Raw genomic sequence first — 14,908 nt, 5'->3', positions numbered from 1 at the left:
TTGATTTCCAGCCTGCCTTACGGCTCCTTGTTCAGATCAAGGTAGGGCAGGAAGCCTGCGACAGGCAGCCCAGACTGGATCATTTCTCGAAATAAATCGATGTATTTAATATTTTTTGCAGTAGATGCAGGAATTTCAGAGGGGCACAGCCTTAGATCCCTAATGAGGAAACCACCCCTGCTGCAAGTGAGGCAGTGAAAGTGCGTCTGGAAAAACTTTTCAAAGTGAAAATAAGAGGACAACGACATGTGGTACTTATTGCACAAATCAGCAATAGTTGCTTTTCTAAATATTTATATTGAAGGAGGCCATAATAAAATACGATGGCAATATAACAGTGCCAATAAGGAGCCTAGTACCGCCAATCAATGAGTGTGTTTACTTATACTCAAGGCGGGTAGGCTGCACTTGTGGCAAGCATGAACCTTCAACGTTAATGGAATCAGCAGCCTGGTGGAGGCATTCAATGCAGGCAGAACGCAGTGCGTCTATACATTTCTTTCTACTTCTCAAAGACAGTTTCAAGTTTCGGATTTGCGCGAACCATAAACATTTGTAACTCCACCACCAGTAACCAGAAGATCAAGCCTTTTGGTCGGTTCCACTGAATAGCGATGCACCTTTGACCTGTTGTTGGGCCAAGTGCTATCTAATATTGTCTACAGTTTAAGCCCAGAAATGGAATGCAGATCCAGTCCACACTGTTTGACATGTAGTGCAACCATGTTTCCGCTGCATCCTGTATCTCCCTCATGCTATCTGTACTACTCTCTAGAGCCGGATCATGAGAAGCCGGTGACCCCATCGGTCTGACATCTTGGATATGCTGCAGGTGTACCACTATGTATTTTCTGGAGCATGATGAACATGCAGTACTTTTTTTTAAAGATATTGAAGTTTTCTAAAATCGATTCTAGCATACTTGTTGTTACTTCAAAATATGCCAGTGTTCTGTTCCATTTGCTGTCTGGGGTGGGGGGAACCCTACAATCTCTACCCTTTTTAGCTCTGAACTGTAACTCCTGTTTTGGACAATCTTGGAAATGATTGCAATATGGTGTTAGGCCTGACAGCTTTTGGTGTTGTCTTTCCTCAAACCTTTTACCTTTTGTCATCCTGTTTTCTGAAATTCGTTTCTACTGGTTAAAGTGCTTGCCTTCATTTCTTTAAACATGATAAAATTGACTTAGACCCAATTGGCACATTTAATGTATTCCCTTTAAGTCCCTAGTATAGTGGTAATACATGTACCCTGGTTCTGTACATTAAATGCTTCTAGTGGGCCTGCAACACTTATTGTGCCACTGCATAAGCAGCCCCTTGAAACCTGCCTCACACCAGCCACAGCAGCCTGTGTTCAGTTATAAACTACCAATTCTACCTGGCAAAATAAACCTTTTACCCAGTCTAAACCTACCTTTTTAATACCTATAAGTCACCCTTAAGGGAGGCCCTAAACAGCCCAAAGGGCAGACTACATTGCATGTAAAAGGTAGTTTGTTTAATTTGACATGTCCTGGTTGTAGTGAAAAACAAATTTGTGAGTTTTATTACTGTGAGGCCTACTTTTCCCGTTGGATAACATTGGAGTTACCTTATTACATTTAATACGTGGTTACCCAACAGCAGCGGTTTCTTCATTAGGGCATGGGGGCGTTGACACACCCCCACTGTTACAAGCCCTGACATGCATTGCCATTACCTGAAAGTGTCATAGATTACTTACTGCAGCGGTGTGTTTTCATGTGTAATCAGGGTAGGGCAGTCAGCAGCTAAAGCCTGGTGCGCATGTCTGGTTTGATAGGCCAATTACTGTGGCCAAACAAACATGCGTGCTTTAGGCTTATTGAACCTGCCCTGCTAAGGAGCCAGGAGGAAACACAGCACAGCTACCATAGTCTTCTTCGGAGCGTTGGGTTCTTCTGCTCACACCAATCCTTGCTTTGCTCTCATTATGTTTACTAGTAAAAACAGCATTAGAGCAAGGCATGGATTGGTTGTGAGTTCAGGCTGGTTTGTCTCCATGATGAGTGAGCACAAGGAAATGCGGGGTTGGATCAGTGAATATCTGTCTTGCCACCATCTTCCCACAGGCCACTTGGTGGCATTGAAAGAAAATCGTCTCTAGTTTCTTTGAAGCTTTGTGCGGCACAGGCCAGTAGAACTCCTCTTCTGAGATATTCAGTGTTTACATTTAGGTGAGCTTTGTACAATGGAGGCCCACAAGCTGGCTGCAAGGTACATTTCTGCTCAAGCTGTAGTGTCACTGCTCGGCGCTTGGTGAATATATTTTTCATGGCCCCTGTATAGGCTGCCATGCGTCTGACTGACACCACCAGGGACGGTATTACATAAGGTGGCCTGGCAGAGCAACGGGCATTTGCGCCCGCTTTGCGCGTCCCCGGGGCACTTTGGTATTATAGAAGGGAGTGCAGACTCTTGTGTGTCCCCTTCTATAATACCAATAGCGCTAGCGCACTTAAAGCACCAGCACTATCAACAGAGGGTGTTCCCTCATTTGCATAGAGGAGTGCTGTGTCAAAGAAGCCCTCAGGAGGCACACTGACAGTGCGTCATTTAAAAGGTGGATTACTGTCAGTGTGCCCCCTGAAAGCAGCTGTCTGCAGGATGTAAAGGGGGTCCCATGCCCCCCCCCCCAAGACATCTCCATGCAGGTGGGTGCAGTCAGTGACTGCACCTGCCTGCAAGGGAATCTTTAATCCCCTTTGAAAGTGCAGGCAAGGGCTGCCTGCACTGTGAAAACACGGAGCGATTGCTCCGTGTTTTCATATGAATACTCTGCCCTGGGGCCAGCACATTCACCATAATGAGGCGCATTGGCACTGTTAGCACCCCGCACACCTTTTCAGGGTGCAAACAATGCCAATACGTAACACGAACCCAGATAGCTGGGTTGCTGGTAAGTAGTATATAAAAAGTTTGCCCTTTTGCAGGTTTTAGTACGAAGCACTGATAATAGCTTTTGTTTGCTGCTTCCAGTTCAACAGGGAACCAGTCGCAGGCAACCCAGCCAATCAAATCAAAGCGAGAACAGCGTCAGCAGCGAAACCTTTACCTACAGCACTGTGGTACGAATAAAGCACCACAGCAGGTCGGAAAAATATTCAGTATAGAGGCAAGTTGGAATTGTGTCCACCAAAGAATAAACAGAAACTGAAACTGAACTCATCTCTTGAACATGATCTCTGGAAGGACCGAGCTACATGAATTCGGGGGCTTGCCGAACTCGCAGAAATATTGAACATCACAAAGGACGAGTGAACAAAATACACTAGCGTTCACTCTCCATCAGTGGTCAACCAAAGAATGGTACTTAACAGTGGACTATTGATATTCCATCTGTAGTAACTGTGCCTGCACCATTACAACAAAGAAAGTGCATCAGTGCATCACACTTTTATTTTGAAGAAATGTGCACATATGTGTCTCGCCTTATCCGCTCCCTCAATCCAGGAAATGCAGCACTCATTTCATTCACTCATTGTACTTCCCACCTAGTTCGTTTTGTCTGTGTTTTGTACTGCAGAACAACGCTATATAAAACTCTTCAAATAAATAAATAAATAACCCTCCTCAGGCATCACAGTGAGGCAGGCAGGGCATCCTCTACAGTTCCCAAGGCACATAACCAGTTGCCCTGTCAGACCATCTTACTGTAGGATGTTAAATTGACATTAATTATCCCTTGGAAGCCAATGCTTACATTATTTTGTGAGTTGGAGCAAGACTCAATCCTGATAGTTGTGAAAACCTGAAGCATTCATAGCAGTGCAGACTGTGCTTCCACCGCCCTATTTGTTTCCTATCTGATTGCACCGTAGAGGCTGTGTGCCGTGCTGCTGGGATGTTAGTGTCACATCCGAACGCTACAGGTGGATGCCAACACAGGCCGTGGTCCTCTTCTCTTGTTTGTCCCACCAAGCAGTGTGCACTAGTATTAAAGCATGCCCAGCACCAGTTAGGCCCTGACATATAGGGTCTACACTTCACCAAGCTGGCAAAAATATGCCAAACAACAGCTGCCAATTGCTGCTTCTTTGAAAAAATTCCTCGGAGGGAAGTGGGGGGAGAACCGTCAAACCTACCTTTTGCCCGTTGGGTTCACTCGCTTTACTCGCAACATAACACTCATCCAAAACTTTTACAGCCCATCTCTTTCAAGTGTCACCAGCCGTCACTGCTACCCATACCACCATAGGAAGAGGGAGATTCCATCAAAACAACATGGATCTATATATCTCAGCCGATGTCAATACTATATGTAATTTAATATATAACTGGCATTGTCAGAAGTTATCTTGATTCCTATGTATTTAAGTTTAATTACATGCAATTTCAGGCCCAGATCAAATGAACAGGGTTCTTTATTGCAAGATCACAAGCCAATAGAAAGCAGTCAAAATGTTGACCAGTTCGTACAAAGGCAGAATAGTTTCTCATATTCATCGAGCATGCATAACGTGTGGAGAGGTCCATCTGAAATACTAAAGTGTTGCCAAAATACTGAGAAACTGTGTTACAGCACCTCCCTAAATCTCTTACCCTTGCACACACCCCCTTACAGGCTGAGGGCTCCATCACCAGGGCAAGCAGGAGAGGTGACAGTGGGCAACCTTGGTGGGTGCAACACTTCACTGTTATACTTTCGCAGTAGTTACTGCTATCAAATGCTGGCATTGTTGAAGCCAATTTTTTTCAAATGCGCTTACAGCGACAATAACATGGAACACAGAAATGTAGTGTATTTTTCTCGTCTAAAGTGCTCATCGCTAATGTGGACCACTTTCTAAAATTGCCAATGTCTGTTACCATCTTGCTTTCCTAACATTTCAGGTAAAGTCGACGCCAAATAATTTATCTTAAAGTGATCTTGGTGTTCTGTTCTCCTGTGAAATGTTTTCTTTTCCACAATCCTTGTAGAGTGTGCTAATAAGCTGTTGCGATGCACCTGCAGAGCACAGCTTAGCTGAACGTAACACATTATTTTGTTGATTACTGCAAGTTTGAAGGATATTTAAAGTAGCCTTAATTGTGCAGTTGCTTGAGAACATAATGAGGTTATATTATTAGTTTGTGCTTTAACCGGTTTGGTCTGATGTGTGGGAAACATGTGTAGCTGTATTAGCTCTTAGAATTGTGTGATTTAGGCTAATGCAATGTAGATGGAGATTCAGATGCCATTTCACTTGTCTTTAGAGAGCAGATGCTTTTCAGATGCCTTGGTGGCAGAATGTTTATTTCCTGACTCCCAGAAGCTTTTTTTTGCATCACTCTTAGGCAGGTGCCCATTTTCCTGATTTCTCAACAGAACCTTTCACAGATTCTTTATGGGTGAACTTTTGAATTGCTTCTTTGAAAATATTAACTAGCATGCTCCTGTACTGGTTATTGATGTCAGTGTCGGCTACCTCAAACAAGCATTGGAAATGCATTAGGTCTTGCATTTGTTGGAGCTGGCGCTATTGGCATTGTAAATGAAAAAGTGCACGCTAATATAAAAAGAACAAGAGTGATTCTCATGTTGCACAGTTTTAAAGAAAGCCAAAAGAATGCTGCGAAATCGCATTAGCTCTATAAATGAAATGAAATGCAACTGTTATGCAAGAGCGTGCTTTTGGGCAGAGCTGACTTCCACTTAGTGGCAGGGGAAGAGTGAGGAGGAAAGTCAGATGGTTGGGGCAACGGCAGCCCGAAAACAAGCTGCAGCTGATTCCATCATGGTGCATGCTGTAGAAAAAGGAAGTCAGGCAAAGAGGAAGTCAGGCAAAGCCGCCATCATCTGATAACGGAACCACGTTACTGAACCATAATTATAGTCAAATAGATTTCCAGTGCAGGGGTTAGATTGATTTGAAGGGAAACACTGCAGTCTAAATGTAAAGGCTACTCTATAAGCAACTACTGCTATAAGGAACACGAGTACGCTGACAGCGCACAAGCCTACCTGAAACACCGAAAGAAACACTTAGCAAAGGGGCACCTACAAGCCACAATCACCAACAGAAAGGGCAATGTTTGCTCGCCTGACCCTCTTTTATTTGTTGCTGACTAGGGATAAATGGTCAACATGAAAGTAGGACTACCTTCGCAAAACTCCATTAAGCAATTGCAGAAGCCACTTTGGAATGGTGCTAGATTCTGTTCCCTAGACTAATTTCCAAGGAAGAGGGGCAATTGTTAAGCGAAATAAAGTCAGTGTATTATATAATGTTTTACCAGATTATCTATATTTATATTGTTCTAATAAAAATCTAATTTTTTTCAAAAATAATATAGAAACATTTTATAAATAGATAATAGGTTTTTAGCCTTGAAAGGTAATTGATATATGTTTTATCTACTCATTGTTATATTCTGGCAATGAATGTCGTAGTGCATACATTGGTGAATATCTGCCTTCTATCAAAGATGGCTGGTGGTGTAGGTTGAGTTCCTGAGTAGGACGTGGGTGCGATAGAGCTCCTGATCCAGTGGCACTCGTGGGACACCTCATATGCTCCTTGTGGCACCGCCTAATAGTGCAAGAATCTCTCAGAATCTCATGTCTGATCCAAAGTTTGGTTACAAATCTAAAAATAAATCTTTAGTTGAGCGGTGCTCCTCAGGTAGAAACTGAAGTGATCTATCAGGCGTGCAAACTAATTAGAACTCAGGAAAAAAGAGTGGTGCTGAAGTCAGCCCATGGTAAGCGGGTGGCGGGGTTACCCTCGTATAGTGATTGCATCATGTCTTGCAGACAGTGCATGCACGCTGCCTAGGTTGGACCTAATAAAAAAATGTTGGGGCGCGAAAGTGCACGATTCACCATAAATTCGGGAGCGGGGGCACAACCGGTGCGGCACTTCTCTTTGCTGTCCACGAGCAGCAAAGGGAAGGACTTCCTTCCTGCTTGTGGAATGCAACTCCAACTAATCCTGTAGCTGCATTCATGCTGTGAAAGCAGCTCCAGGATTGGTAGGTGCAGGCTCACCCAGCACTCATTTTGAGGCTGGGGACCTGTGTCAGCAATCCCCAGGCTGTGTCACAGCCTTTGGATTGCTGGGTCTACAGTGTGCATGTCGGGCTGGCCCTCGCAAAACGGCAGGCCAACCAGACATGCGCACTGTAGACCAGTGCTGCCATCCTGCATTTACATAATTGAGCCCCGCCCAACCCTCGCAATGAAAGCAGTGTAAACCAGTGCGGTGGCAAATAAATAAAATGGCATTGACATGCACTCGCAGCAGGCAGGGCGATGCTCCTCCGCTCCTGAGGAGGAGCTTACCCTGATTGATGTACAACTAATGTGATGATTTGGCTTTTGTAACTTTGCTAATACTTTAATAAACCTTTATGGTTTGAAACTTAACCTCGCTGTGTTCCTTGTGGAGCATAATGTGCTTCATGTTATTGAAATGTATTTAATTTCAATGTTAGCCTCAGTTGGAACCAAAGATTCATCAGAGTTCTTCATGTACATGAATCTGCAACAGAATGTGCACGAAGCAAAGCACGCTCTCAATAAGAACAATCCTATGAGCAATGTATGGAAATCTAGGATTTCATTGATTGACACGTACAGTCCTTGGATGTTTGCGAGTCACAAAGTTGCTGGTGAGGTTCCCAAAGTTTTCAGAGAATGTAATTTGTTATGGGATTGTATAATGTACCTTAGAATTGTGATTAAGGTGCAACAATGTTTGTACGACAATAAAATAAATGATGGTTTTCAGTTTTAAGAATAGGGTTACTGTGAACACTCAGTGCCGTGTGAAGTCAAATGTGGGCTAGTGACTGTAAATAAAGGCATGATCATGTTCAGCCTATTTCCCAGGCCATGCTTATTTGAATAGATGAAGGGCTCTCATATTGGATTATAAACCCCTGCCAGAAACACACTTATCGCCTGCACCTAGATTACTGTGTGATGATGACTTCCCATCAATTGTTCCCTTTTTACCCATTCCGTCATGCTTTCTAGTACAGAGCACTTAGGAATACTTTGCACAGTATATGTAAAATGTAATGTATTGGTACTTGTATAGCGCACGAATCACCATGAGGCATCTCGGCGCTTGTACGAATACCGCTGAGGAACCCTTCCTGGCCTTTCCCTGTGAAGTGCCCACTCCTGGGCAACCCCAAGGGGGCATCCTAGCGTTGTTGGGGCCGTTGTGGAGATTAAGCAAGCTATTGCCCAGAGTTGCAGAGTGGGACCTATGATTAGAATAGGCACCGAGGCGAGAATTATCAGGTCCGGGGAAATTGAGCCCAAGAGCCGCCGAGGCGGGAATTGAACCCTGGTCCCGAGCCAGACCTCTGCATCAGGGTCTGCTGCTCTAACCATTGAGCCACACTTCTCCACTTCTCTACTTCTTCAGTATGGCCCCCCTGCTATAATGCTAAGCCATTGTGTAAGCATTGGAGGGGTGCAGATTTTCACGAAGTAGGAGCTCCATGCTACTGAAAGCACAGATTTTCCACAAAAAGAAATGTGTGACCGAGCCTTAGCGGGTATCACCCACAAGATATGGATCTCTCTGCTGCCGGATGACCGCATAATCTCGTCTACCTCCTCTTTCAAAAAAGAAGTGAAAACACTTCTGATTAACACGTTTTTGCCCGAAGAAAATCACTGTATGCTTTATTGATAACACCTCATGTTTTACTGACTGAATACCTGTCTGCTATTCTTGTATGGTGTATGACTTCCACACTGATTATTCTCTATAGATGTCAAACTTACTATTCTTCGTGCATATATGTGAAGAGTTTCTGTTTTCACAAATATATCCTGCCTTCCTCTCATGTGTAAAGTGGCCTCATCCCCTCTAGGGTCATGTTCACTCTATATAAAACTTTATAAATAAAAAAATTATGACAGTTTTCAAAGACTGCGGTCTATACATACATGTACATAGTAAGGTCTAAAGGTTTTCACTCTCTGTAATGTATGAGGCAAAAATTATCCAGACAGGCTTTCACTTTGTAATTTATTCCATTCTATTCTTGTCATTGCATTATTGCTTGCCAGTGCTTAATTTGAAAATGAATAAGTGTCAGGGCCCTCGTCCGGAGACAACTGCAGCTTGCACCGCCCATTGCCCCTGACAGTGCTGCCAATGACAGTAGAAACACGTTTACCAGCCATCACACTCCTACAAGTGTGACACTTCAAACTAATCTGGGCCCCCAAAGCTATAAGAATGGCTGAGGTGGCAGGTATTATTTATTTTTAACATATATTGAATTAATAACCAACTCTTGTTATGCTCATTTCTGAATAAAACAAACAGTGCCACCATGTGGCAGACTGTGGTAGGTGCCGGTGTTAGCAATTATGTGCCGGTGCCAAACACCGCCTCAAATAAAGTGCTGCATATGCTTGCATATAATTTAACTTGAAGACCCTAAACCCCACGGAAACAAGCATGAATAAAGCCAACATATCTGGCTACAATGTGCCAACACATGTTAACACGGACATTCCAAAATGCTGTTTACATGCATTGAATGCACAAATGCTGGTTATCACATTAAGGTCTGTTCAATGGCTTTAACAATAATGGGTAAAAAGTAACAAAATAAGAATTGTTTTCTATATAGAATATGTAAAGGGGACAAAAAACTGAATGTCACAGTGTGATGACTGACAGTACTTTTCAGATGTAAAATATTCTCTCATGAATTCCAAAGAAAGCACTTCCTGGAAGGGTGAATAATACACCAGATAGACAATAGTATGAAGTGAGAGGGTGATACTCCATCAGTTGGAGCTAAAGCCCACTCTTTGCTTCAATCTTTGCTTTGCTTTGCTTCAATCAAGAGTGGCGCCCCCAGTGACCCAGTACCCATAAGATTTCTCAAAGACATAATCCATACCATAGTCCCCCCGCTGACCGCCCTAATCAACACCTCTTTAGCCCAAGGTGAAGTCCCTTTGAGTTGGAAGGAAGCGGTCGTGAAAGGGCTCCTTAAGAAACCATCACTAGACCCTGAGGATCTATCAAATTATAGACCAATCTCCCTCCTCCCCTGGATTGGTAAGGTCGAAGAGAAACTGGTAAACAAAAAACTGTCGCAATTCTTGGAAACCAACCATCTCCTCAAGAACTCCCAGACGGGTTTTCTACCAGGTCAGGGCACTGACACCGTTCTCCTCGCAGCAGTGGAGAAGACCAGAGAAATTCTCGATACAGGAGGATCAGTGGCAGTGGTCCTCCTGGATCTGAGCGCGGCATTCGACACTGTCAGCCACCAGGTCCTTACCAAACGCCTAGAAAACATCGGAGTGAGAGACACAGCGCTGAAATGGCTATCGTCCTTTCTTTACCAACGCTCTTTTCAAGTCTGGGAATGTGAAGGCCGCTCCCCAGCCATCCCCCTCCGGTGTGGTGTGCCACAGGGCTCATCACTAAGCCCCACGTTATTCAACGTGTACATGGCCCCACTGGAGGAGTTGGTTTCTCCATTCGGAGTCTCCATCGTCAGTTATGCTGACGACACTCAGTTGGTGGTAACTCTCTCTCACCCCAAGCTAGAGCCTTCCAATCTCCATGACTGCCTCTCCAATATACATCAATGGATGAGCGACTCAGCACTGAAATTAAATGGGTCAAAAACAGAGATCCTTCTCCTAGGCCAAAAATCACTGACTCTACCCCCAAACATCTGGCCCGTCTGTATGGGTGAACCCCCTACCCCTAAGATGGAAGTTAAAAGTCTAGGAGTATGGTTAGAGACAGATCTCACCTTCAGAACGCAGGCAAGGAAAACGGCTGGCACCTGTTACGGCCTACTAAGATCATGGAGAAAGGTGCTCCCACTACTCCCTTTTCAGTCCCGACTACTGCTGATCCAAGGCCTAATTGTGTCCAGGCTGGATTACAGCAACGCCATTTACTTAGGAGCCCCGGAAACCACTCTCCAAATACTACAAAAAACCCAGAACGCCGCTGCCCGGATGCTCACAAATACCCCAGCCAGAACGTCAGCTAAACCCGCACTGAAAGAACTACACTGGCTTCCGATCAGGGAAAGAGTGAGATTCAAGGCCCTATGCTTGGCCCACAAAGTACTTCATAACGCAGGCCCACCAATACTCAACAACTGGATCATACCCTACAGACCGACAAGAGCGCTTCGATCGGACCATGAAAATCTTATTGTGGTTCCCAGGGTGAAAAAAGCCCGCACAGGAGGCCGCCGTTTCTCAGTCCACACAGCGAAACAATGGAATGCGCTCCCCCTGAAACTTAGATCAGAACCCAATCTCCTCCGCTTCAGGAAATCTCTTAAAACCTTTCTGTTCCCGTAAACTACTTTCACCCCCGTACCCTTTCCATCAGGACCACGAGGTTTAGCGCTGGGATACCCTTGGGTGACTACGCGCTCTATAAAAACCTAAAATAAAATAAATAAATAAATGTATATTTCAAAGAATTAGTAACAATACGCCATGCAGACAGCTGAATTTTAAAGTCAGACCTATAAGGATGGAAAATGGTGATACAGCATCTATTGAATACATGCTTGTCATTTCAGCAGAAATAAGCAGTTGTCCAGCCTGAATCAGCAGTGGGATTGCAATTAGACAAGAAGCAGGCTAACATCTACTTTTATAAGGAAACTGGCACAGGCAAAAAGTACTAAAAATACCAATAGCAGCTGCTATAAAATTTGCAATTCAAAGTGCACACTTTCATGAAGGTAAACACACATACCATAAAAAAAGATTGCATAGTAAGAGGGCACCCCTTGACATTTTCCACATTTTAGGAGACTAGTTCATGCACTGTTCCGTCTGCTTTGGACATTTAGGCAACAATAAATTACTGTACAAGAGAAACAGTAATACCTTGGTGGATAAACCTTTGGTGATGTTAACTTATTTTTATATAAGAGAAAGGGATACAGACCAAGTGAGGAATGAAGGAGACAGCAGAAGAACGGATGCCAAGAAGAGTGAACAAGCAATCTACTCAGCATTCTAATCTACTGGAATGGATTTCTAACATCAGGGTATTATGGTCTTACCTTTGATGTTCCCTCTGCGGAGGCGTCCCGGGTCATCCTGGAAAAAGTAGCACTATGATTAGCACCAGGAATGCATCATTACAGGCTCTCAGCAGAAAATCTAATCAATTTGTTAGTGATGACGTGGAAGTGTGGTCCCCCGGTGATGCCAGTTCTAAGACCAAACAATGCAGAGGGCCCTTGAATGCTGAGGGAAACTAGTTTAAATGCTCTATACTGTACCATTCGTTTCAAATGACCAGGTGATGCTAAACCCAGCTCATCCTAGACTCCTTCCCTGTATGACGCCTAGTGATGGAAGGACGCCCTCCTGTCTACCACTAGCTCAGACTGGGAGAGTCTATGCAGCAATCTGTCACAACTAGTCACTGAGGGAGTCTTTCTCCAGGTGACAAAGGCTGAAGGAGTCTTTCTCACTTTCACAACAGCACTTTCAAGTGCCCTATGTGACACTGGAACAGCCTGAATGCCTTTCCCTACCTGACATTGAATAGCACAGACTGAAAGTGCCCCAACATCAGACTACAGGAGGGTCGGTAAATAGTAGGCCAGGGAGGTAAATTCGCTCCGCTTGCGGAATTTTTAGAATTTGGGTAATTTCGCGTTCCGCGAAGAATGCATAATTGGCAAAATTTCCGCTGCTTCGTGGAATTTTTTGCTTGTTCGCGCTTTCAAAATGCATGTTCGCAAGATATTTCTCCCCGAGCACGCAAACAGCATTCACGAACAGGAAAAAGCATTGTGAACCGGCGGAACAAGCAATTCTGCGTGTTCGCGTAACTTTTGCGTGCTCGCAGTGATTTTTACTGTTTCACAGAGCTTTGCCTAGCGCGACTACGCAAATTCCGCCCACACCCAGTAAATAGTTGAGGTCCTTGATCTTGACTGTACACCCTAGTGCACCTCTCAGTTTCTTACCATGGTAATGTTTGATGTTAGAGAGAGTGTTTTGAGGATGCTTTCCCCAAGAGGTGCGTGGAATGTCCTTATAACAGTCTAGTCTAGTGGTACTCTAAGTGTTCTTGCAATGGCGTAAACTACCACAACCAATAGAAAGCTTGTGATGGTGTGACCTACCACCACTGTGAACATCCTTGTGATGGTCTGGCCTAGTGCTGTTGTGTCCTTGCATACTCCCCACAGAGCTCCTAATGTACAGTGATGCTCTGATAAACGAGACAGACATACTCACCCTACAGAGGAAACCACTGCCGTCTCCCCAATCTGAGAGCTCGGGATCCACTTGGTCTCATCCACAGTGGTGCGAGCATGTGGAAGGCGCCCAACGTCCTTCACCGTCATCATCAGATGTCGCGAAGACTTGAGGATCTTCACAGCCTCGTCGTGAGGGATGACGAGGAAGCTGTGTCCGTTGACCTCCAAGATTTGATCCCCCACCTAAATGAGAAATGAAACAGGAATTAATTGTAGTATTGTATGTGTTAGTTTCTAATATTTTTACTCCGCAATCAGGAGTGGTTTCAAAACAAAATATACAAGAACTACATAATTCAAACATATAAAGAACACTATATAAGTATGGTCCAACGGGGGTGTCTTGGGGTTCTGGTCATAAAAAAACAACTTGAGCTTAGCAATCATGAGTTATTTTCATTTTAACAGAGTAGTTCATTGCCATTTGAGGATGAGAACAATGGGCAAAAAACATAATGATAGATTCATGTCTATATGTAGAGGCATGCTAGTCTATAGGAAGACAACAAGATTTCCTGGGAGGCAGATCCCTATGAAAGGTTGGTGAGCACGGTCAGTCAAATTTCAATTCTTCACTGCCCAAGCCAAATCTCCTTTTTTGCCTAAAGGCTAGAGCATGCATGACATTCCTCACACTTTAAGGGAAGCTTGGAGAGCCTGCCCGTCTTCGACTTTTTCTAACCTGCCCTGATGTTGTTTTCTTCTATGAAATCATCAGTCTGTGATGTCTGGACGGTGGTCCATATTTTAATTGCTCTAGTCATTGGGTTCACACAAACTGTACCCTCACACATAATGGCAGATATCTACTGCCATCTCACCAAGCTATGAGGTAACTGATGCTAGCGGAAAACAGTCTTAACAATGCGGGCGGGCCCACAAGTGGAACCACGCTTGCCTTAATGACGCATAAGCCTTAAACATGCAGATGCGTGGGCAAGGCAGTGCGTGGTATAGATGTCCGGATGAGCAAGAACAGGAACCGTCTGGACAGAAAGCAAGACAAAAGCATATCCCTTTACCAGACATGCCTTAGCCACAGAATTGCGTGGTAAAGGCATGCCTGGTAAAGACATGAGTGCCTGTCATACAACCAATGCTAACAGTTTATTTTATAGTGAATAGACACAGGTTTTTGTACTCTAGGAAAAGGTCTAAAGACTCCCTCAAGGAAAATTTGTGAAGCCACTCTTAACATTATTCAGCATGGATGTGTGTGTATGTTGTATGTGTAGGTGTTTAAATAGCACATACTTAACTCAGGAACAGTGGAACAGTGGAACGTCGTGGCATTTATTGTGTGGGTCCTGCATACTGTCTTTGTGTGTTACTTGTCTGGGTGTGTGTTGGACCCGGCCCTTTGGGCAGGTTCACCCCTAGACTTTTTGCTTTTTCCTAGCCTGTTTCTGGAACCTGGTGTTGGTGATTCTAGGCCTCTGCGCACTTTTTTCACTGTGGTACAGTGTAAAGTGCTTGAGCTCTCTGTATGAAGAGTGAGTGACCTGCCCTCCCATAGGAATGAATGGGGAATATGTATGCCCATGGTAGTTCCTGTTGTGTGGGGAGTGCAGGGGTCGAGTTTGATATGTGTGAACTCGTGAGAATGAATGCTGCAAAATGATGTATGCAGCATGACTGTGTCTAGTCTAGAAGTACC

The 14,908-nt window shown here is 44.3% G+C and overlaps 1 protein-coding gene across 1 annotated transcript in view; it reads right to left on the bottom strand.

The window, feature by feature from the left end:
* WHRN (whirlin) overlaps positions 1–14,908 on the bottom strand; it is a 963,606-nt gene that overhangs the window by 238,416 nt on the left and 710,282 nt on the right. Inside the window, exons 4-5 of the mRNA XM_086919999.1 lie at positions 13,229–13,434; positions 12,037–12,073 (exon numbers count right to left, since the gene is read on the bottom strand). Coding sequence (XP_086776125.1) covers positions 12,037–12,073; positions 13,229–13,434 — 243 coding nt within the window. The remainder of the gene's footprint in view (positions 1–12,036; positions 12,074–13,228; positions 13,435–14,908) is intronic.

Source organism: Lissotriton vulgaris, chromosome 5 (genome assembly GCF_964263255.1).
Source record: "Lissotriton vulgaris chromosome 5, aLisVul1.2, whole genome shotgun sequence".
Taxonomy (NCBI): domain Eukaryota; kingdom Metazoa; phylum Chordata; class Amphibia; order Caudata; family Salamandridae; genus Lissotriton; species Lissotriton vulgaris.
The sequence above is the reverse complement of the archived record's forward strand: the minus strand, read 5'-3'. Positions and strand labels throughout refer to the sequence as shown.